Source organism: Xenopus laevis, chromosome 3S (assembly GCF_017654675.1).
Source record: "Xenopus laevis strain J_2021 chromosome 3S, Xenopus_laevis_v10.1, whole genome shotgun sequence".
Taxonomy (NCBI): Eukaryota; Metazoa; Chordata; class Amphibia; order Anura; family Pipidae; genus Xenopus; species Xenopus laevis.
The window spans coordinates 79,152,883-79,176,011 of NC_054376.1; the positions used below are offsets into that span (position 1 = coordinate 79,152,883).

At 36.4% G+C, this 23,129-nt stretch overlaps 1 protein-coding gene across 1 annotated transcript in view; it reads right to left on the minus strand.

The window, feature by feature from the left end:
* Positions 1-15,430: 15,430 nt before the first annotated feature.
* Positions 15,431-23,129, minus strand: part of LOC108712359 (potassium voltage-gated channel subfamily D member 2-like) — a 226,184-nt gene continuing 218,485 nt past the window's right edge. The window contains exons 5-6 of the mRNA XM_041588532.1: positions 17,980-18,212; positions 15,431-16,900 (exon numbers count right to left, since the gene is read on the minus strand). Coding sequence (XP_041444466.1) covers positions 16,723-16,900; positions 17,980-18,212 — 411 coding nt within the window. The 3' untranslated portion in view covers positions 15,431-16,722. The remainder of the gene's footprint in view (positions 16,901-17,979; positions 18,213-23,129) is intronic.

Below are 23,129 nucleotides of genomic sequence, written 5' to 3' on the forward strand. Positions count from 1 at the left end.
GCTAAGCATTCAGTTTTGTCCCGTCTTTATAATGTATGTTTTTTTTCATTGTGTAATTGCATGTACTGTATCTGTGAACAAGTTTTTGGGATGGTATGTGTAAAATGGAAAAATGTTTCCTGAATGAAAATTTCCAAGTCCACCCTTGGTTAGATGTTGATGAGATAATTACATGAATAGAACAATTCATTCTACCTGTTAGTCAACAGATCAAAGATAAAGGTAGATTTGAACCTGGTATGCAGGCATCTGACAAAAATTAGACTTTTTTAGAAAGGCCACCGCTACACATCAAGTGGAAAAGGGCGCATTTATTGAGCAGAATCACCTAATCCCATAAAAACCACCATATAAGTGTGTGTGCTGCTCCATACTTTTAGATGTTGATAACTGGCAGGAATGTGTCCAGTTTTGATGTAGTATGGTTAGCCTGAATAGTCCTTCTAGAAGTGCCCAAGTCACTTTTTATGACACATTCACTTCACTTCAAACAAAAACTACAAACCAAAAGGGATTCCTTAATAACTATTATACAAATTTTAAGTAATGTCATTGGTCTTTCTTGATATAATTAACCAGGGTGAAAGGATGTAGACATAATTTGGTCAGCAGCCTGTCTCAGTGATCTTGCTAGGAGCTTATATGTGAACTACTTTGGCCTCATCCACAAGTCTCTCCTGCCCATATCAGGTGTTGGTTCCTAACAATAGTGGACTTGGGCAAAAAATCAGTCACACTGGTGTCTAAGGGGCAAGTTCACTAAGCGACGAAAATGCGCTAGCGACGCATTCGGCGCACTTCGCCAGGCGAAATTTCGCCAGGGCGCCGCTAATTCACTAAAATCCGAAGTTGCGCTCAGGGAGGCGAAAGGTAGCGAAGTTGCGCTACCGTTAAATTTGTCAAGCAAAGCAAAGTTACTCTGGCAATGCCTAATTTGCATACAGCGCCAAGTTAAAGTACAATGGACGTATATGTAGCAGCAAATACATTACACTACACAAGCCTGGGAAAGCTTCATAACATAAAATAGAGTTGTTATTTTGCCCTATACATGTGCCCACTGTATAGTTTATGTGCCATATGTTAGGAAATGTAGGGGGGGAAGGGGGGTACCCCCCAAAAAATTTACAATCTTTTTCAGCCTATCACCCTTAAAAAAGTAAAAGAAGCCAGCGCTTTTTGGGACTTAGAAAAAAATTTCAACTTTTTTTGAAGCAAGCCCTATCTACTCTATTGCACTTCGCCTGGTCTGAGGTGGGGAAGGCAAGTCTGGAGCAAGAGGTAACGTTCAGTAAAATGCACAAGTTAGTGAATTAGCGTAGTTACATCCCTCGCAACTTCACCTGGTGTAAGGGTGCGAAGTAGCGCTAGAGTAGGTCCACTTCGCTAGTGAATTTACGCCAGCATCCGTTAGTAAATCAGCGAAGTAATGAAATGACGTCACTCTGGCGAATTTGCGCTAGCGTTACCGGCTTTGCACTTTAGTGAATTTGCCCCTAAAAGCTTCCATTAGGACAAATCATTTCCATGTTGCAGAGATATAAACAACCAAAATCGTTGTTGAGGCTGTTACAGTATATGACATGAATAATGTATCTGTGCACACTTTAGCATCTCCTTAGCTTGAAGCTTAAATGTGCTTGATTTTGAGCTCACATCCAGAATAAATATTAAAACCAAAACAATTCATGCCAGTTGGTCCCCTGATAAAGAGTTTTAAAGCAGTCCTCCACCCAAAAACTGTTTTATGTATAATGTAATAAATTTTAGGCGGTTATTTATAAACATGCAATCTGTTTGCGGCATCCGGTTTGACGTCAAGATCCAGTAAAAAAGACACAATTTTTTTGCAATTTATTATGCTCCGAAGCTGTTTGAAGTCCGAATCCGAAAATACGCCATCTTAAACCTGGCAAATTACTGTAAATGTCCATGCCAGATGTCCCCTTAACTATTTGAAGATGTTTTAACCCTCACAAAATGTATATTATTGATAAATAAGGGCAAATTGTTGATTCTAGTTTGGTCATACATTTTTTTTAAAAAAAATCTGAAAATTCTGATTTTGATAAATAACCCCCTCAATTCTTAGCATCTGTTTAATAAAGATTAATTGAAAAAAAACCTGTTATTTGTAAATGTACAAAGCAATTGCTATTAAAATCAGTATCGCAGTCAAGCTGTTTCTATTCACTGCACTCCTGGCTCTGACTCCTGAACATTGTAGTCAGAACCAGATACAAATACTGCTTCTAGTTGCAACTACATTAATGAATAACTTGAAAATCAATATATACTGGAAAATTGTTTAGAATTACATTTTCTTTCATTTAACAAAATTATTTTTGTGGTGGACTTTTCAGACAGACACAGAATTACTACTACTAATACTGTATGATCGTAATAAAAATTAAATTGGTGATCAGCTAAATCAGCATGATTTCAGTGCGCAAAAAACACCAGAGTAAATATGAGTATTAACATCGCCCCAAAACAGGACTCGGGCCCCTGATTCAAGATAACACCCTTTATATTATCTTTTATATATAACAAAGCAGACTTGCATCTATGGAAAATTGCTTATTGGCATTTTGTGTGACTTTTTGATGTACAACTTCCATTTTTAAAATCAATTTTCTAACAAATGAAATTCTTTTTAATACACAGAGAACAAAATTGCACAAGTGCAATAACCTACTTCAATTCTAACTTGTACAAGGCTGAGCAAAGCTGATTGATGGTTGCTTAGAGTTACAGGACTGGTGTAATTTCACTCCTATTCCAACACTAGTATATTTTAGTTCACATTAGGCCCCAAATCTACTTTGCGCCCCTCTTTAATATAGGGAAGCCTAATCATCTGTCCAATATTAATATTAACAAAATATTAGCTTAGACTTTTGAATCCGTAGTGATTATTTTATTATAAACTGCTTAATGTATTTAACAATACCTATAATTTTCCATTGCTGGGCTTTTGTTTTCAGTGTACTGTACACATTATACAAAGTGGGTCTATTATTAGAAAACAGGTAACCGATATGTAGTGGAATTATGTGGTTATTTCCCCTACTTGCTCAGGAAGTCCTTTCTGCGACCTATGCCCTGTGGGAGGGAGGCTTTCCTTAGTGGCACAGGGACTGTTTCCTGCCCTTATTATTTAAAATGGGAAGGGACATATAACTATTCATTTTCTTTCTGGACTCCATCTTAACAAGAGGTGGATCTGCCAGAGGAACCGATGTGGCTGTAGGAACAGTTCAGACATACAGTAACTCAGGCCTTAGATATGTCAGGAAAGGGAACCTCATAAATGAGGTGAAGGCAGTGGATAGTATAATTCCATCTTTACATGCTCTTAGGAGCCATGAGATAGATTGGTCAGTTAGCAAGAGCAGCATTAGCAAGGATAAGTAAAGTGTGGATTGATCTCTCAGGTGGTACCTTGTCTAAAGTGTAAGGACACTTAGCTAGAAAGAACTGGAGGGGGATGTGGACAACTAAAGGATATCTCTCTTTTTCACCTTTTTCATCTGCAAGTTTTATTTCACCAAGGGTAATGGTGCTTGATCCTCTGTTCGCACATCTCTTTCAATACAACATATTTAATATTGCCTTATCAAGGGAGTACCTGGAGATACAATTAAATAAATAAATACACCAATAAACCCAACTCACATAGACAAATACATGAGGTCCTCTCAATTTGAGACATGTCTCAATGTCTTAAATATATTGATAATGGGTTGAGTGCAGAGGACTCTTGTATTTGTCTATATGTATTTTGTGGTCACAGCCTCATTGCACCCCTGCTTAATGGTTTTAAAAATGAGTGGTGAGCACAACTTTCCCTTGTTTGTTATAAACCCAACTCAAAATCATTTATGACTATTTATTTTGTCAAGAATTTGTTAAAAATCAGTTGTACTTACCCTTCCAACACCCAGTTAAGAGGAGGGTCCCATTGTAACTGGTTTTACTAGTCAGCAGTTGAGGTGAACACATTGCTGTTTTTTAAAATATAAAGTTAAGAATGAAATAGTATATTTAGGGGCAGATTTATTCAGGGTCGACCAACCAAAATTTATTCAAAAAATCGAAGTCTACCAGTTGACTCCAAATAGGTTCTAGGTGGTCCCCCATAGGCTAAAACAGCAATTTTTCAGATTTTCAAAAAATAGATGAAATTAAATTTCTTTGTAATTCAAATTTTAACTTCAACCCTTGATAAATCTGCCCCTAAGTGAAATGTTGGTAAAACACAGAACATTGTTTTGATGAAACATTTCTGAAAACAAATCAATAACATATAAAAAATAGAGAGTAGACAAGAACCATGGTTGAATAAGTCTTGCTATGTCACTCCTCATGAAGAAACAAAAAGACTTTCTGAATTCACTTTGACTTATAGGGAATCCATTCAAACAGTAGCACAGAGCCAAAAATCATTCTGGAAAACTTAAAAGAAAAAACATACAAAGCAGGTAGTACAAAAAACTAGGTGGTGTATTCCAATAATAGATAAAGAATACATTTTAGAAATGATTTCACTTTATTTACTTGTCACTATTGGCAGAACTATGGTCAAATAAAAAATCTTAAATGAATTTGCTGGATGGAAAATTACATTATATAATTTGTGATACAATAGGCAAAATATTATTTCAAGGTCAATTTAGTGGAAAATCCTTCTAAGCAAATTTGCCAGTAGGAACAGCTGCATTTTGAATGTACTTTTAATAAGCACTGACTGGTTTAATTAAGTGCAGGAAAATAATGAAAAATACTGGCTTTTAGTGCACTGGAACAATTTTGCACCTTTATTAGTAAATGTGGCCAGTTGCAATACGCTTTGTTTAGTTGAATAGTCCTTCACTAGTGATGGAAGAATTTGTCCCGTTCGTTTCGCCAAAGAAATGGTGATAAATTTCAAGTCAATGGGCATCAAAATAATTTTAACGCGCATCAAGTTCGACAACCTGCAGCAATTTTTTTACGCGTGCCTATTTTGTCCAAATGCATTAAAGTTAATGCGCGTCCGAATAATTTTGACGTGCAACAATTTTTATGTGCACGACTATTAAATCTCGCCTCATTTTTGTGAATTTATTCGCTGGTGGCGAAATGCAGAAATTCACAGCGAGTTTGCTCCTGCCAAATGTATTCGCCCGTCACTATCCTTCACTACAATATTATAAATATTTAGATAAGAGCTTAGCAGAATAGTAGCAGAACAATAATTTGTTGGTGTTTTGCTAAAAAATATTTACAAATGTGCCACAATCAGAATGTGGTATTGCTGAAATGATTTTGGATTTCAGTTGATATTTCTATCCCTTTGATACATTTGACTTTATAGGGCAGCGAACGATGGGGATGAGGGACAGCCTAGGAAGAGTTTAAGCAAGAAACAGAGACAAGATTTGGAAGGGTTCAACAGTGTGCACTGTTTGCATGTCACCTACAGAGGTAATGAATAAGAAATGTTAGTAACTAATGTATCACGTTGTAAGAGAATTACTGCCTTGTCTTACTGAGACACTATTTGGAAACATGAGATCAAGCAAAACAAAAATAACTATGCTTTGGTGGGGCTGCTTTTCCAAACCAGGATCTGTTATTTTTTTTTATTTTGTGAAGAAAGGTAGAATAGATGGTGGAAAATACTGGTAAAAATAATGCAAAAGAACCTGTTTCTTCAAAACAACTGCATCTTGAGGAAATGTCATCTTTCAGGTGGCCAGTAATTCCAAAGTAACATTGTAGTGTCTCAAGAACAAAATGTGAATGAAATGTAATGGACCAGTCAAAGCCCTGAGCTGAGTCCAGCTGAAATTCTGTGGCACTGTTTGAAAATAGAGACTGAATGTCATCAGACAACGCTGAACAACATGGAGAAAATTGTCAGGAAAATGGTCCAATATAAAGTTTGAGCAGTTTTTAACACTGGGATATATGGTATCTACTTACAGCAAAAGATTTAAAGCTGTAACTGCAGTCAGTGAGTTCTACCAAGTACTGATTTCCTGTTTGCCATACTGTTTCTATGCAGCAACACCAAGGGGCAAATTTACGTATGGTCGAATATCGAGGGTTAATTAACGAAGTCGAAGTTAAATCCTTCTACTTCGAATATCAAAGGATTTAGTGCTAATCGTTCGATCGAATGATTAAATGCTTCGAATCGTTCGATTCGAAGGATTTTAATCCATCGATCTAACGATTTTTGTTCGACCAAAAAAGATTGCTAAGCCTATGGGGACCTTCTCCATAGGCTAACATTGACTTCAGTAGGTTTTAGGTGGCGAACTAGGGGGTTTAAGTTTTTTCTTAAAGAGACAGTACTTCGACTATCGAATGGTCGAATAGTCGAGCGATTTTTAGTTTGAATCGTTCGATTCAAAGTCGTAGTCAAAGGTTGAAGTAGCCCATTCGATGGTCGAAGTAGCCAAAAAAAACATTCGAAATTCTACGTTTTTTTTCTTCTATTCCTTCACTTGAACTAAGTAAATAGGCTTTTTTGATTTGTGGCAGTATAGCACACACTTATGAGGGAAAGACCATCACACAATGAAACACCGAATGTAAATAGTGCTGACTCTCTCTATAGACTGTATGCATTGACTGCATACAGAGTAGGTGGGTGGCATGGGGGTGTTCCCTGGAATGCTCTGAGCTTGCACATCATTCAGAACATGCAACCCTGGCTCTGCATGGGACACAGCACTGTGAAGCCCTTTATTTAACCTTTGTCGAAATAGGAGAGGAGTTACTTTGCACTTGTTTGAGCTGCACTCTGCACCTTGTACCAGATTTTTAAACCCGGACAAGGTGGGGACTGTAGATTGTACTTATGCAACAGAGGTAAAAGTAGAAAAAAGGTAAAGTCCCTGTTTGGTTTGAACAGGTCTTCTCACCATAGACATTTTGTATTTAAAATTCCATATCTCAGCAGGTCATTCTTCCACAGCCAACCTATGTTGGGAGGCTGGTGTATGGGTTACTCACCACCGCTCCGTTTAGGTGAGACAAGATGGCGGCGTCCAGGGATCCCACGTGACACGTTCCGACGCCAATTATATGCTTTACTCTTGATTGTTACTGATTCCTGTGTTTGACCTTCCAGCTACATCTACCATTCTTCTCTCTTATTTTATTAACTGTACAGAACTAAAAAAAATACCTTTAACACTGTATGCCTATTTTTGTACTTTAAAAAGGTGAACAGAATAAAAGTGGTAAATGTACATTTAAAAATAAAAGTTTACCTTATCATTAACTTAACAAATGCAGTAGGCAAATTGCTCTTTATATTTTTATATGAATAATTTACATTTATATTTTGTATTTTAGTTTTAAAAATGTGGCTAATTAGCCTCTATCAGCCAAACTGAGCCGAAATGTCAAGAGAATTATACAGTATTATACATATTGGACAGAACTGTTCAGTTAGTTTCTTTTGGTCCTTAGCACACACGTCAGATTAAAAGACAAACTAATTGAACCCATATGGTTTCATTTAATCACTGACTAATTAAGCAGGAAGTAGTGTTCTGGCTATTATGTTAGACATCCAGTCACTCCCCCTTTATACATTTCATTTTTGGGTAACTAACTATAGTGAAAACCTGTTTTCTTTTGCACAACCTATCTATTTACCCAGTTTTTATTTTTACACTGAATTGTTCCTTTAAAGTAAAGTAAAGTCAGAAACATCTGTGATGCTGCTGCAAAACCAAGAGTATCCAATCAAAGGAGCAAAGAAACTACTGGTGTAGTTGCTATGTAGTGCCATGTTTTTACACCTTGCTTTCAGGTGTTTGCACCAACCATGTGCAGGTGCAACAACTTGAATAATGGCGAGTTCTTCCTGACATGTACTGTATAGTGCACTGCATACTAGACTGGTGAGATGTTGGCAGCCCATTTTAGAAGAGATTCTATAACACAAACAAGACACTTGTGTTTGAACTTTTTATTACAAAATTAGTCTCAGAGTAAAACCTTCCTCATAATTTTTTTTTGACAGCTGAAACATCCAACTTGACTTCCTTAAAACGGTACAAGTCATGAGCAAAGAGTTTCAATGGTGTTTTTGCTTGGAAGCGGTTTTCCCATTTCGGCATGCAAATATAAATTATCCCTTAACTTTTATTCATTTTGCATAATACATCGTTATGCCTTATTTTTATGTGTGAAATCCAGAGAAAAAATAGCCACAAAACAATAATCTTGGTTTCTCTGTAGAAAACACATAAATGATTACATCATTTACATTACATTAACATACTTTGTACAGTCATCACCAGTCATACATTACCAAAACAACATTAATAGCACGGACAACACCAAATACGTTTGTATCATGAGATGAACACATTTCTGTATGGACCATGCAGAATAAAGATCTCAAATATAAACAGCTGGATGCTTGATCAAAAAGAAAGGACAGTTTAAACACTATGAAACTGGTCTCTCGCTGAACTGGATACACAGCTCACCATTATGGGGGAATATTTGTGAAAAAAATGGAAATACCCACTTTATTGTTGTTTGTGTTTTAATATTGTTGGGCAATTTCATAATTCCATGGAACTAAGTGTGCCTCTAGAATGAAGGGCTAAGTCATCAGAGAGCAATTTTGAAAAGTAATTTAATAAACACTGAAGAGGATACTGAGCGTCTGATGAAAACATGGGATTGAAGTAATTTCCCACTGGGGCTATTATACAGCAATGGCTACTTCACAATCTATTGAAATGCCCTGTTGGTACTTGAAAATGAAATGACTTTAATCAATGGCCAGTTTGCAATAGCGCAGTGAAGTAGAAATGCTTCAGGTGATACAAGCTTGTGTTTTGCTATTGTCATTGCTAATATGATCAATCAGACATTAACTAATTGAATCTTCAGAAACTGCTGATTTCTAGTTAAAAAGATCCATTCACTTTTACTTACTGGGAAAAACTCCATGCACAATGCACACATAAATCAATATTATTTATGGCCTTACCCCAAGGATCTAAGAAAAGCATATACTGTATAGGACTGATTTGCTTAATATAAATAAACATTTGTGTGGTTCAGTAAGCTATGGAGTGAGGCTGCTTTTATAGACTAAATCTCCTTGCACATATTAAAATCATTTCTTATTTAACACCTACAGAATACATGTAAAAGTTATGGAATGTTATTATTTTGCACTTTGTAGTCTGTCATTTGATGAAGGGTAGAATTCTCCTAGGGACAATTTATACCAAAAGCATGCCATTTCCCAGGACTGCCTTTGATCACATTCATTTACAACTGAGCAAAACTACAGTGTTCCTGCTAAAGGGCCAATAACACCAGAAGTGAAAAACACATTATATATATATATATGTATAAATATTCCTTGTGCCTTTGCAAATAAAAATTCTTCATGCAGAAACAGCACTATTTTGTGTAGCAGTAGTTTGCACCCTACCAGTGATTATATATAATCAAATTTAGACACATGTGTTTTACACACTTTTATATAAATATATAAATATAACTATAAATATAAATTGTATCTATTAGGCAAACTGTGTGCTACAGCCTGCACTAGGGTTTTGAATAGCTACATTGGAACTTTACATACATTCTCTATATAAACTGTAGTAAATTTAATGTGGAATTACATTTTTCTGCATCTTGTAAAATAATTTTTCTATACAACGTTATTACAGCTTCTATGGGCTGAAGGTGATTCCGGATTTGTGCAACAATAGCCCATGCTATTTATTTTGGGTTTCATTGACAGCAGGTGCTATTTTTTCAACAGAAATGTGTTTAGAGGGTATTTTTTATTAACTGTTCCAAGATGCAAGTCTTTGTAAGGAACAAATGAGAAAAGGCACAAATAATATTAAAATAATGCAATAAAATAATTATAAGGTCACTACATTACATACACACTTTTCTGCTATATAAACAGATATTGTTTTATAGTATTTGTCTACTTACATGGATGAATGAACAGCACTAAAAATTATGACTTCAAGGCATTCTTAGTGGTATGTGCTGGTAGGGGTAATAATCTTCTCAAAGTTTATTTCTCTAAAACTGCTTTGCAATGGGCTAAAACACCGTTTATATGGAAACTGATTTCCTATTTTTTTTAATGATATACAGTTAGGCCCATAAATCTTTGGACAGAGACTTTTTCTAATTCTTGTTCTGTACATTACCACAATGAATTTTACATGAAACAACTCGGATGCAGTTGAACTACAGACTTTCAGCATTAATTCAGTGGGTTGAACAAAAAGATTGCATAAAAATGTGAGGAACTAAAGCCTTTTTTTAACACAATCACTTCATTTCAGGGGCTCAAAAGTAATTGAACAAATTAAAAAAAACTGAAAATAAAATGTTCATTTCTAATACTTGGTTGAAAACCCTTTGCTGGAAATGACAGCCTGAAGTCTTGAACTCATGGACATCACCAGATTCTGGGTTTCCTCCTTTATAATTCTCTGCCAGGCCTTTACTGCAGCGACTTTCAGTTGCTGTTGGTTTGTGGGCCTTTCTGTCAAAAGTTTAGTCTTCGACAAGTGAAATGCATGCTCAATTGGGTTCAGATCAGGTGACTGACTTGGCCATTCAAGAATATTCCACTTCTTTGCTTTAATAAACTCCTGGGTTGCTGTGGCTGAATGGTTTGGGTCATTGTACATCTGTATTATGAAACACCTCCCAATCAATTTGACTGCATTTAGCTGGATTTGAGCAGACAGTGTCTCTGAACATCTCAGAATTAATTTGGCTTCTTCTGTCCTGTGTCACATCATGGATAAAAACTAGTGTCCCAGTGCCACTGGCAGCCATGCACGCCCAAGCCATCACACTGCCTCCGCCATGTTTTATAGATGATGTGGTATGCTTTGGATCATGAGCTGTTCCACACCTTCTCCATCATTCTGGTAGAGGTTGATCTTAGTTTCATCTGTCCAAAGAATGTTTTTCTAGAACTGTGCTGGCTTTTTTAGATTCATGCAGTCTTCTCTTTATGGTAGACTTGGATGCCGATGCACCTACCTACTGGAGAGTGTTGTTCACTTGTTTGGCTGTTGTGAAGGGCTTTCTCTTCACCGTGGAAATGATTCTGCGATCATCCACCACTGTTGTCTTCCGTCCAAGTCTTTTTGCATTGCTGAGTTCACCAGTGCTTTCTTTCTTTCTTTCTTTCTCAGGATGTACCAAACGGTATATTTTGCCACTCCTAATATTATAGCAATTTCCCAGATGGGTTTTTTCTGTTTTTGCAGCTTAAGGATGGCTTGTTTCACCTGCATGGAGAGCTCCTTTGACCGCATGTTGCCTGTTCACAGCAAAATCTTCCACATACATTCCCCTCCCCCTCAAATCAACTCCAGGGCTTTTATCTGCTTCATTGATAATGACATAACAAAGGAATTGCCCACACCTGCCCATGAAATAGCCTTTGAGTCAAGGGTCACTGAAAGTCTGCAGTTGTTTTATTTAAAATTCATTGTGGTAATGTACAGAACCAAAATTAGAAAAAAGTTTTCTCTGTCCAAAGATTTATGGGCCTAACTGTATGCTGGAGAGTGTTGGAAAACTACAATCTTTTGTTAATAAAAAGTGATAATATACTCTCAAAAAATATATAAAATTGAAGTATATCCTTTTGTTACACAAATTAGTTTATGTCACATGTCACATGATCACACCTATTTCTCAATATAATAAATGTGTTGAAATGAAATATGTGGCTTCTTTCTTCTGCCTTTTGCCATGTAAAAACAATGACTGTTCTCTTCAGCTCATTAAACTGAAAAGCCGCATTAGTATAAATGAATCTTCCATCCACTCACATTGTTTCAAGACTGATGCATTTTTTTTGTTTCGAGATTCTGATGCATTTAAATTGCATATTTCTCTAACATTGATGAATGGTGTTGGGCCTATTTATCACATACCAGGGATCATGGATCAGTTACAATACATCAAAATAATTGAGAGGTCACGTTGCCTTAAGTCAAAGAGGAAATGCCCTTGAAATGGATGTTTCAACAAGACAATGACCCCAAACACATCAGTAAACAAACACCATATTGGTTCCAGACCAACATGATGGACGTTATGGTGTAGCCAGCCTAATCCCCGGACCTCTATCCAATAGAAAAAATGCTGTTTCTGAGGAATAACCAAGAAATGCAGAAGAATTGTGGAATGTAACAGGGGCCAAATTACACAGATGTGCAGCAGTTCTCAGAAACACTGGTTATAAAACTAAATATTAGTTCAGTGATTCAAAGGAAGGCGAAATCTTGAAACATTTTTCAGTTTATACAGTCAATGTTTGTTTGAGTTTGTAAAGAAGAATGCAGACACTGCTATTTTTTGGAACAGCCTGATATTTCCTTTTCTTCAATTTTTTGTAAAGGCATAACACAAACTTGATACATCTATCTTTATGTTTTGATATTGAATAGAATGTGCAGTTTTCCCAATTCATTTGCAAGTATGGAAATAAAAGCTATTATAGGGATTTTGAGCTTTAGTCACTTTTTTAAACACACTGCTATAATTCTGAACACAACTGTATAATCAGAAATAATAAATGACAATAGCAAAACACAGCTCATTTCCCTTAAAGTTCCCTGTGAGGGTTAACCTGTGATTTTTTCTCATCTTGCACACATAAGATCTATATAAGGTGTATTATGTGACAAAATAAACCAGTCAATAATACACAACAAATGTGCAAATGTGATAAAAGAGCAGCACTTTTGGCCAGGTAACTGTTAAGTCAGTTCTATTTAATGTGAAGATAATTTTGTTGCATGATTAGAAGCAGCAGCTATGAAAACAACGTGTACCTCAGTTTTTACATGATGTATTTACCATTATATATCACAAACATTTATGAAAGGTTTATATTATAGCTATTAACCAAGACATGAAAGATACCAGCTCTGTCCAGTGTACTAGTTCTCCATATTGGAAACAATTGGCCTAGCAGGGCTGGCATATTATAGTTACACTGTTGACCCATACTCATTGGACCCAGTAGAGGCTTTTTAAATTGTCTTTATTTTTGCTCTCAGTTAAGTTTCTGATGACTATAGAATAAATGGAAAATTAGGTGGATTTGGGTGTTACTACTTCCACAAACAGCACGGTCCAACCTAAAGAGATCTGTGGTAAGTTTGAACCAAGCAAAAAGCACTTATTTATTTTAGAACTAGCATTGTATATTTCTTTCAGTCCCTCTAGAGCCAGTACGCTCTAAGAAGATAGTGAATCTAAACATGACCCATTTCTGTTTTCAGATGTTTTAAAAACAGAGACCCAGTGCCAGTGCACTGCAATTCCAGCATTTATTGTTATTTGGAGCCTTAGTGGAACATCATGTAAATGTTTAAAGAGCTGCCCCCCTCAGCTGTGCACTAAGGAGAACCCACATTTGTTCATGCTGTTCAAATAAAGCTGGCCATAGATGCAAAGACCCGATCGTTCAAATCCTCGAACGATTGAACTTCCCTATCGCCCGACCTGCCACAAACCATTCTGATCAAATAAACTACAAAAGAACAGATCTGCCCCTGACAGCAATCGTACGAAAGTTATGTCTGACAAAGCTGGTGACAGTCTCCCACTGAAAATCGTATGATTGGCAATACATGCAGAGAAATTATCGGCAGCCGAAAGAAATCTTTTAACCTGACTGATCTCTGTGGGACGAAAAATGTCGGGACTCTCCACACATGGTCCGAAAATCGGACGAATCGGATCTATGCGTCTTTGGCCAGCTTAAGGCCCAAAATTAACCAGCTGCCTGCAACAGTTATTGCACAACTTCATTAGTGAGTGTGGCACCTTTTTTCATTCTTTTCTGTTTCTCTATGTAGAGATATAATAATCTGATGCTACTTTATCTGAATTAGCTAAGTGGGCATTAAGAGGAAACATCACACATATGCCCATTACCATGTCAAGACATAACTTCCATATCAACTGTCCTGTGTTAATGATATACACATACAAATGTGACACAATTGTTTTCCACTAGCAACTAAAACTAAGAGTTCATTTTGTGCTGCCACAGACTTACACAATCACTGGCACCACTAAATTATAATATAGTCTCAGTAGCTCCATAAGCAAAATAAATATCTGTTTTTGCATGACATCTTTGCATAGCTTTGTATCTGTATTCAAAGTTACTCTATCATTCTGCCATTTGGTATAGTAGGTGACAATTACAGGTAGCTGCTGGTTACTATAGGTTACTAGACTAAGGTTACAATTTTTCCATGTTAGTACATAACCTGAGGAGAGGGAGTTAGTTCATCTTCATTAGGAAAAGTAAGGATATTTATGTCAATTAAATATTAAATACTATATAGAAATAATAATAGTATAATAGAAAAAATGTTTTTCTCTTTTTTATTTGAATCTAATATCTCTAAATATAGCATCTAAAGGTCAAAGGATAAAATATTGGATAGAAGCAAATAATTCCTTTTTGGAGTACAGTATTTATAGTAAAGTGTTAGGGGAGACACGAATATAATATTTTCCCTTAATTGTTGCTCCTAAATATTTTGGTTAAATTGCATGGAACTGTATATGCTCCAGCATGGCTTCACAGTGTTTTTGGACTTTACATCTTCACTTACCTCCTTGTGAAACATTTTATCTGATCTATATCTCATATTTTATCTTTATTAATAGTGGTATACTTAAATATATAACAGAAGTGCCCTGCCTGTCTTGAGAGTAGGCCTTTTAATAGCAGAAATCAATATAAGCCAGCGACCATCTGGACATATTTTGTACAATTTTTAGAAGGTGTTATTAATGTGTTGCCTTTTATAAAATTAGCACTTGATTGGGTTAATAAGTTTTGGAACCTCATAGGACTCTTCTTGGCTGTCACTTCCTCCTTAAAGGAATTGTTCAGTGTAAAAATAAAAACTGGGTAAATAGATAGGCAGTGAAAAATAAAAAGTGTTTCTAATATAGTTAGTTAGCCAAAAATGTAATGTATAAAGGCTGGAGTGATTTGATGTATAACAGGTCAGTCACAACTCTACTTCCTGCTTTTCAGCTCTCTTGGTTTACACTGACTGGTTACCCTGGCTACCAGGCAGTAACCAATCAGAGACTTGAAGGGGGGCCACATGGGTCATATCTGTTGCTTTTGAATCTGAGTTGAATGCTGAGGATCAATTACAAACTCACTGAACAGAAATGTACCATGTGGCCCCCCTTCAAGTCGCTGACTAACTCAGAATTATAGAGCTGAAAAGCAGGAAGTTGGATTCTGGCTGATTTATTAGACATCTGTTCACTCCAGCCTTTATATATTACATTTTTGGCTATCTAACTATATTAGAAACATTTTTTATTTTGCACAGCCTATCTATTTACACAGTTTTTATTTTCATACTGAACTGTTCCTTTAAGAAGAGTTCAAAAATGGTTACACTGGAACCAAATGTAGATCCAATATAAATTTTTCATTTTATCTATATACCATATAAATCTGAGAACAAGGAGAAAATAGATGCAAGTCATAAGAATTCACACAATCTCCTATTCTGCTTTTTGCTTGGTTGAGTCTACGCTTTTTATCCGTTCTTTGCTCTTTTTTCAATATTTAGAAACAGTCTGAATCTATTTCACAGTTGTTGGAAATGTGAATTCTGACCTGCACTACAAAACAATACAGATGGAGGAAACATTTTTACAAGCATCCAGGACAAAAAAAAAACAGTCATTCCTCATGCATATTCAAATGACGCACAAAAAAAGAGACTCAAAGTGGAAATCTTTCATTTTCAAATGTCATTAAGCTAATATAGCTGTCATCTTTGCTCAAAGTGATTTTCCTCCTTTAATGAACACAAACAAAAAGAAAACCATGCCCTCACCAAAAGTAAATAGATCGGCCAATCGTTGTAAGTGTTGAAAAGCACTTATCTATTATCAACGTTGAATACATTTTAGGATTTATGATGTTGCAAACGTACAATTCATTATTGCAGTTGTTACCGAAACAACAACAGAAAAATAATGAATCTGTATTCCTGTACGGCGGCTATCTCCATGGTAATGTGTAAATAAATACTGTTCCATTCCCAAAACAGTTTTGTTTGTTTTTGTTTAGCTACTGTAAACATTTTTCATCCTTTGTGAGTGCGCTGAAAGGGTCTTTTCATGAAAACCAGTGTTTGGTGGAAACAGCTTCAATTATCTTAGATCTCTGCTCCGAAGGATGTTTGCATGCATTACAGATGTCATTTAAATAAGTACAAATAGGTTTGCTGTGCATGTATTTTATACACATTACTTTATGCAAAGTTCAATGTTCCCTCTGGGGAAAAAATGTTATCAAAATGCTTCCATTTCTGTAATGCTTTTTTTTCCTTCTCCCTAATACTCTCAGCGAGGGTGTTATGGTTTAGTTTTTCCATATAAAAATGTTGCATCTGAGAAAAAGCATCAATGGGGAACATTCATTGTGCTTATGTACTTAGTCACAGAGTTGTGGGTGCAATGGGAGATCATTGTTCCTGGTTTTTTTTTATTTATTTTTTTACAATTATGCAAATCAACTGCTATTTGAAAAATCTCAGAGGTTTAAATGTATTCTTCCTTTTTTTCCTTTTGAGCGGATTGTGGGGCTTGTGTTGCATTTAATACAAAATCCTTCTGGTATGAAGTTTATAGAGCAGACACCCTTACAATGTTCCTTTGTGAGTAATCAGGGGATTCTGATCTGCCATCTTCTTCTGGTGTAGTCATTGGTGGTGTCAGGATGCTTATTACTGCTGTAGTCACATACGGCTGCTCACAGTTTAACTTAACATTTCCTTCCACTTTTGCATTCAAGCTGGATCGACTGGTACAACAAGATAAGAGCATACAAACGTTAGACCCTACTGCTCTGGATACTGCTAGACATTTAGTTTAATATTGTGCCAATAAATAAATCTATTAAACATCCTTTCCTTCATATATATGTAATGGGTATTGTAATAATATCCTATTATATATATTGTAATAATAAAATACTAACTATATATATAGAGAGACCTTATTTGTGTCCTTTAACTGTGTAGCAGATAGGAGGGTATACCTTTTATGCAACATTTAAATCCATATTAGCTTTTTACCCATGACTTGGATGTGGATATTTTCTTCTTCAGCTACCACAGAATTATAGAACATATACAAGATAAGGTGTAAAAACAAAGTCATTGCTTAAGGTTCAGTATTACCCTATGTTAAAGGAGCTACATGCTGCTGCGTGTACAAGTCATTGGCATAGGCTTGTGCTGAAATGGCAGGGGGATTTGAAACACAGCATCTAAGATACCTTAAAGGAGAATGTAAGGCTTCGTACACTTGGGCGTGCCAAATGTTAGGCACCCCAAGTGATTGTATTGATTTAACTAAAACCCTGGGCCAGTGCTCCTATCAACAGTTATACCAATGAGCACCACGGAGCGATCCTCTTCCATCTTCCTTTTTCCTTTGTGCGACTGCGCATGCGCAGTAGAACGAAAAGCCAAACTTTAACTTAAAATTCGTCTATTTCTGTCAACTGTGCATGCGTTTGACCCGGGAAATGTGAAGAAAGAAGACGCCTGGAAGAGGGTCGCTCCATGGTGCTCACTGGTATAATTCTGGGCTGGTGCAGTATTCTGCTGATTGGAGCACCAGCCCGGGGTTTCAGATAAGTCAATACAATCACTTGGGGGTGCCTAACATTTGTGTACAAAGCCTTTCCTTCTCCTTTAAATTATGCCAGTGTGCATGATATAGGAGTCTCATTTTTTTTGCATGTCATGCATGATTCATTGTTCTGCAATGACAAAACAAGAGTATACACTTAACCCTACATCATAACAAAATTAGAGCATAGCCGGACACAAACATGAAAATTGCTGCACAATTCATTATATCTGAACAGAATACCTGTTGGACAAAGGTGCCCTTTCCATACATTGGATCTGTATAGCACTTAGTTCCTGAAGGCTGCAAGTTGGAGCATTAGCATTTGGAATCCGTACATTTTTCTTATTTCTTCGAGAGCAGCAAAAACTGTTGTTTTGTGATGAGAGTGAGGGCCTGTGTTTTGCTGGTTTATTAATTGTAGAGACCTCCATACAGTTGTCTTCAAAGGTTTGCTCGTCAACAAACTCATGGTTCTAGGCCACAAAAGTGAAAAAATTGTGTTACATTTTATAATTCCTTTATAATAGCGCTGAAATGGAGAGACATCTAAATGTACAGTGAGGAAACACAATTTCCATGTTTCTATAATATCCTTAAACAGGGGTGTCTAAAGCTTTTTAGACCGAGAAGGGCGAAAAACTTGGTGTATCAAGGAAACATGACCAAAGGTAAATGCTTAGGTTAGAAATGACATATCTATTCTTCTGTGGTAGACCCCAGTTGCTTTCATCTTTAAAATCAGAAATATAAAACCCTGGGTTCCATGCCTGTGGGGGATGCGTATTCTGCTATGTTAAGCATATCGTACCCTCCCACCGACAGTAAGATTTTATATTTATTTGTTTGATGTTCTTGGTTTTCATATGGTTACGATCACTTGTGTATTAAAACATACATAATGACGCATATGTGTGTAAGAAAATAGCTGTGCATGGTGTATAAATATGAAAATGTACTTTTTTCCATATATTTGATGGATATGCAGAATTAAAAACTTAAAATGTTTGCCAAGGGTTTCATAAAGTCCTTTTGCTTATTAGCTGTACCATGCAACTGTTAAATCAAAAGCTGTCAACACTATTTTTTTTACAAAGCTTTTCCACAGTTAAAGGAGAAGGACAGCATATGCAAACTGAGTTGTCCCTGTTCAATGCTAGCTGTTACAGTTTTAATCTTTTTTTCTTGGCTATTTTGTTGCCATATTGTTTTATTTTTTCTCTTAGATATTCACCTCTATATTTCATCACTTCCAGCACTACATGAAGTCAAAATAAAGGACTAACATTTATGGACTTTAATGGATCTTATATTATGCTCTTTTTTATGGGAATTTTTGATAAAAATATTTTCACAAAATTTTTGTACTAAACAGTTTTTTACTGCAATAATTTTTAACATTGTCCTTTTTAACTGTATTTTTCACTACGAACCTTTTAGCATTGTATTGTTAATTGGTACTTGGATGCATATTTTTTCACCTTAACATTGCATTTTAAATGGCATTTTGATACGAAAAAATCTTTTTCAATGCAAAAAAATTTTTTCACTGCAAAGCTTGTTGAATATGCTAATTTGTTAATTGAACACCCTTTAAATTATGTCTGCACATGTCCACACTATGCTTGACAAAGGGGCGTGACCCCGAAACGTTGCACTACTGCATAATAAAATTGCAAGGGCTTGCCCTGCTACTGCAACTCCTGTGTGCCAGTGAAATTCTTCTTACCCTGTTCAATGTCCTAGTATGTTAGTTGTCCATTAATCCATTCCAATTTCTGCACACAACACACCATCTATTATTTTAAGCTCCAAACTGTTAAAACCCAGGTGTTATCATTATCTGTATTGGTTAAGCCATGATTGGTTGCACACCTGTACAGCTAATATGAGGCATTTTGCATCATTTATTTTTTATTTATTTAGGTGGGATTGGAAGAGAGATGCACAGGGTAGGGGCTAGACAAATAAGGAAGAACCTTTAATTGTGCTGTGAGCTGCTTTTCCCTTATTCAAAGAGATTGTGTATGGCTGAAATATGATATTGCCACAGGAACAGGCCTAAGTTGATGCTAATCATAATAACATAAATATATCTACTTTCATATATATATATATATATATATATATATATATATATATATATATATATATATATATATATATACACACACAACATAACCTTAAATTAACCGGTGTCTTTACAGTAGTTATTTAACATAGGCCTGTACATGTGTGTTCTTCTCTGAAGACTTGGTACTTTGGAGCCTATTGATGAGAAACCTTATAAGGGGACTCTTTCGTTGTTATGATTTGTAGCTCTACTATCCCATTTCCTAATACATTTCATAAACAATTTTCCTATGAACAGATACATTTTCTGGACAATAACCCTTCTTCAGATTATGTACCTGGCAGGTAGCAAATGCCCAATGAAAATGTAGCTATACTGCTATCTGCAAGGCAGAACAAGGAGGACCTCAGGGCAAATGATCTAAAACTGCAGAATAAGTGATTAGTTCCAAACAACACGGCACCATTTAATAAACACGCATATGCTAATACTGCATATAATGTATTATACTGCAGTGTACTTTTAAACATGTCTCCCTTTGGGGGTGCCTTCTTCCAATAGCCCTGCTCCTGTCCTGTTTTGACATCCCCAATACAGTGGCTATACTGTACCTGCTTCTTACATGTAGTGATGGGCGAATTTGCGCTTCGCCGGAAAATTTGCGAATTTCGCGTGAAATTCGCGAAACGGCGCTTTTTACGCCAGCGCCCGTTTTTTCGAAAAAAACATTTTGACGCCGGCGAATTTTTTCCACGATTATTCGCTGGCGGCGAAGCGCGCAAATTCGCCGCGAATTCGCGCCTGCCGAATAAATTCTCCCATCACTAATTACATGCTTTTCTTCACTTGAGTCTTTCCCTTCTGCTTCTTACCTGTGGAACTCTTTCATAACCAGTGGGATAACTAGATGTTACTGGGCCCTGGATTTCCCCAAAATTCCAGACAATTACTTGTTTTACCAAAACATATTGAAGTTGCTAATTAAGTCCTCCCCTGTTACACCCCTGCTTCTAACCAAGATATTTTGACCCTCCCTGACAGTAAGATAAGAGCCCACTTATACTTCTGTCTGGGACATTTTTAATATGAAAATCATAGTTTGAGAAATATAATAGATTTTCTCTCTCTTGCCACTGGCATTCTGCCATGCTCCATGCCTATTTCTCCCTTGCTTTTTATGTCCCAATTCATTCACCACTCAATATCCGTTAAACACAAAAGGTATAAAAGGGGTTGGAGTGGTAGTTTATTGACAACTGTAGAGCAGCAAGCAGAATAGACTCTGTGAATTTACATAAATACTTCTGAAATCAAAATAATCTGGGCATGAGGACAAATGTTTTTACATATTAAAACTACAACTACAATATATTTAGCCAGTTTAACATAATATTGTGTGTAGCTGTGCAGGGTTTATAGCATGCTTTTAGGTTTTAGGTGGCCATAACATTTTAAAAGGTACATTACTTGGGGGTGGGCATAAGCACTGAGGATAAACTAAAAGCAAGTACATTTACTGCTAAGTACATAGGCAATTTCAAATGTGCATGGATTTTTTTTCAAGTGTAAAATTATTTTGATTTTGTGTTTTATTCAAAGCCACGCAACAGATGGATATTCACTGTGTTTCTGACTAAAGGCAATATACAAGACTTGTACAGATTACTATCCATCTTTATGCTATTTTTTCATTCATTCAAAGGTGTACATAAATAAATGTATTCCTTTTGCATAGCTCCTATGAAAATATCAAAAAGTGAATAGATAATTATATTCATTTTGCATAGCTTCTAACCTACTACCTTCTCTTGGCCAAAGCCTTTCAGCCTGGCGATTCCCTTTAATGGGCCTGTCCTATCAGCAAAAGTGCCATGATTCAAAAGAAGCGCATTGACACTGCTGCAAGTAGTTGGGAGCACTAATGGGCACAAGGATACCTTTGTAAATTGCACCATTGCATGTTTAATTTTATTTTAGCACCTTGCACTTATGCTTGTAATCCTAACAGGGCTAAGTGAGTGTGGGTGCACCTCTTTGCACCACCAATGACAACACAGACCAAAAAAACACCTCCCACCAACTACAATATGCAGTACCTCATACTCATACCACATACTCTGATTCACAGTTTCACTATAAAAAAAGTTTACTATATGTACTTCATACTGGTGGTGGAACTGTTTTTTCATGAGATGATTGCTAGACAAATGCAAGATTTAAAACTAGACATAGATGTGGAGGGAAGAATGACAAACACGGTGGAAGACACGCCAGAAAAATAACATGGCAATAATAGGGGAAAATTGGGCTTCATAGGTAGATGGGATTACCCCAAATTATAGGAATGATTAGAAATTTAAAGATAAAAATGCAGGATTGACATATGCAAGTGGGCCAGTACTACATGTCCAACCACTAATGCAAGAAACTTCACTGGCAGATTGTGTAAGTTTGGGTAAAGCTGGCCAGACAGGGGTCCATAAGATGCCAAGTCAAAGTCAGCATCTTATCAGCCCATGTATGGGATGCTCAGTACTGCCTGTGTGACCTATATGTGGCTGGAAATTGGGTACTTTATCAGCCAGGTTTGAAAATCTCTTCAGCCAAGGACTGCATTGGTGCAATGATGCACTGTTTTACTTTTTCCCCAGGGCAGGTACATTTTTTCCTAAAAGGAGAACCAGCTGCTTTTTCATCCTCAACTAAGTATGTACAGCTGATATATGGACACAAGTTAAACAGAGGTAGTCATCGGGAGTCATGATAAAGGGGAAAAATAGAGTTCCACATAGGGAGTCAAAAGAAAAAAAAGAGAATTGCATAAGGGTAGGCAGCATGAAGAAAATAAGAATTGCACAAGGAGGAGAGAGCAGGGAATGGAGAATGATACACAGGCAAACATAAGTAAGAGATAAACTAGCTAAAAAGGGGATAGAGGGATTAGCGTAAGAATTGCACTTTGCTGGCACTTGGGGCACTTTGGTAATTTAAGGGACAGTAAAAGTACCAAGAGAATCTCATATGGGGAGAATTGCACACAGTAATTAAGTAGATGATAATGTACAAATGTAACTCTTTTGACACAATCACTGATAATTTGTTTGGAGAAAAAATAGAAGCAGCATTTAATGAAAAAACACCTTGCCAACTGGTAAACATGGGGTGGATCCATTATGCTTTGGGGCTGTGTAGGTGACACAGGAAGATTTTACATGTAGATAGAAGATGGATTCTGCCTAATTCTGGATGCCCCTGCAAAGCAGCCTGCCAAGAAGCTGAAGCAGAAAAGGGCATGGCTCCTACAAAGAGACAATGATCC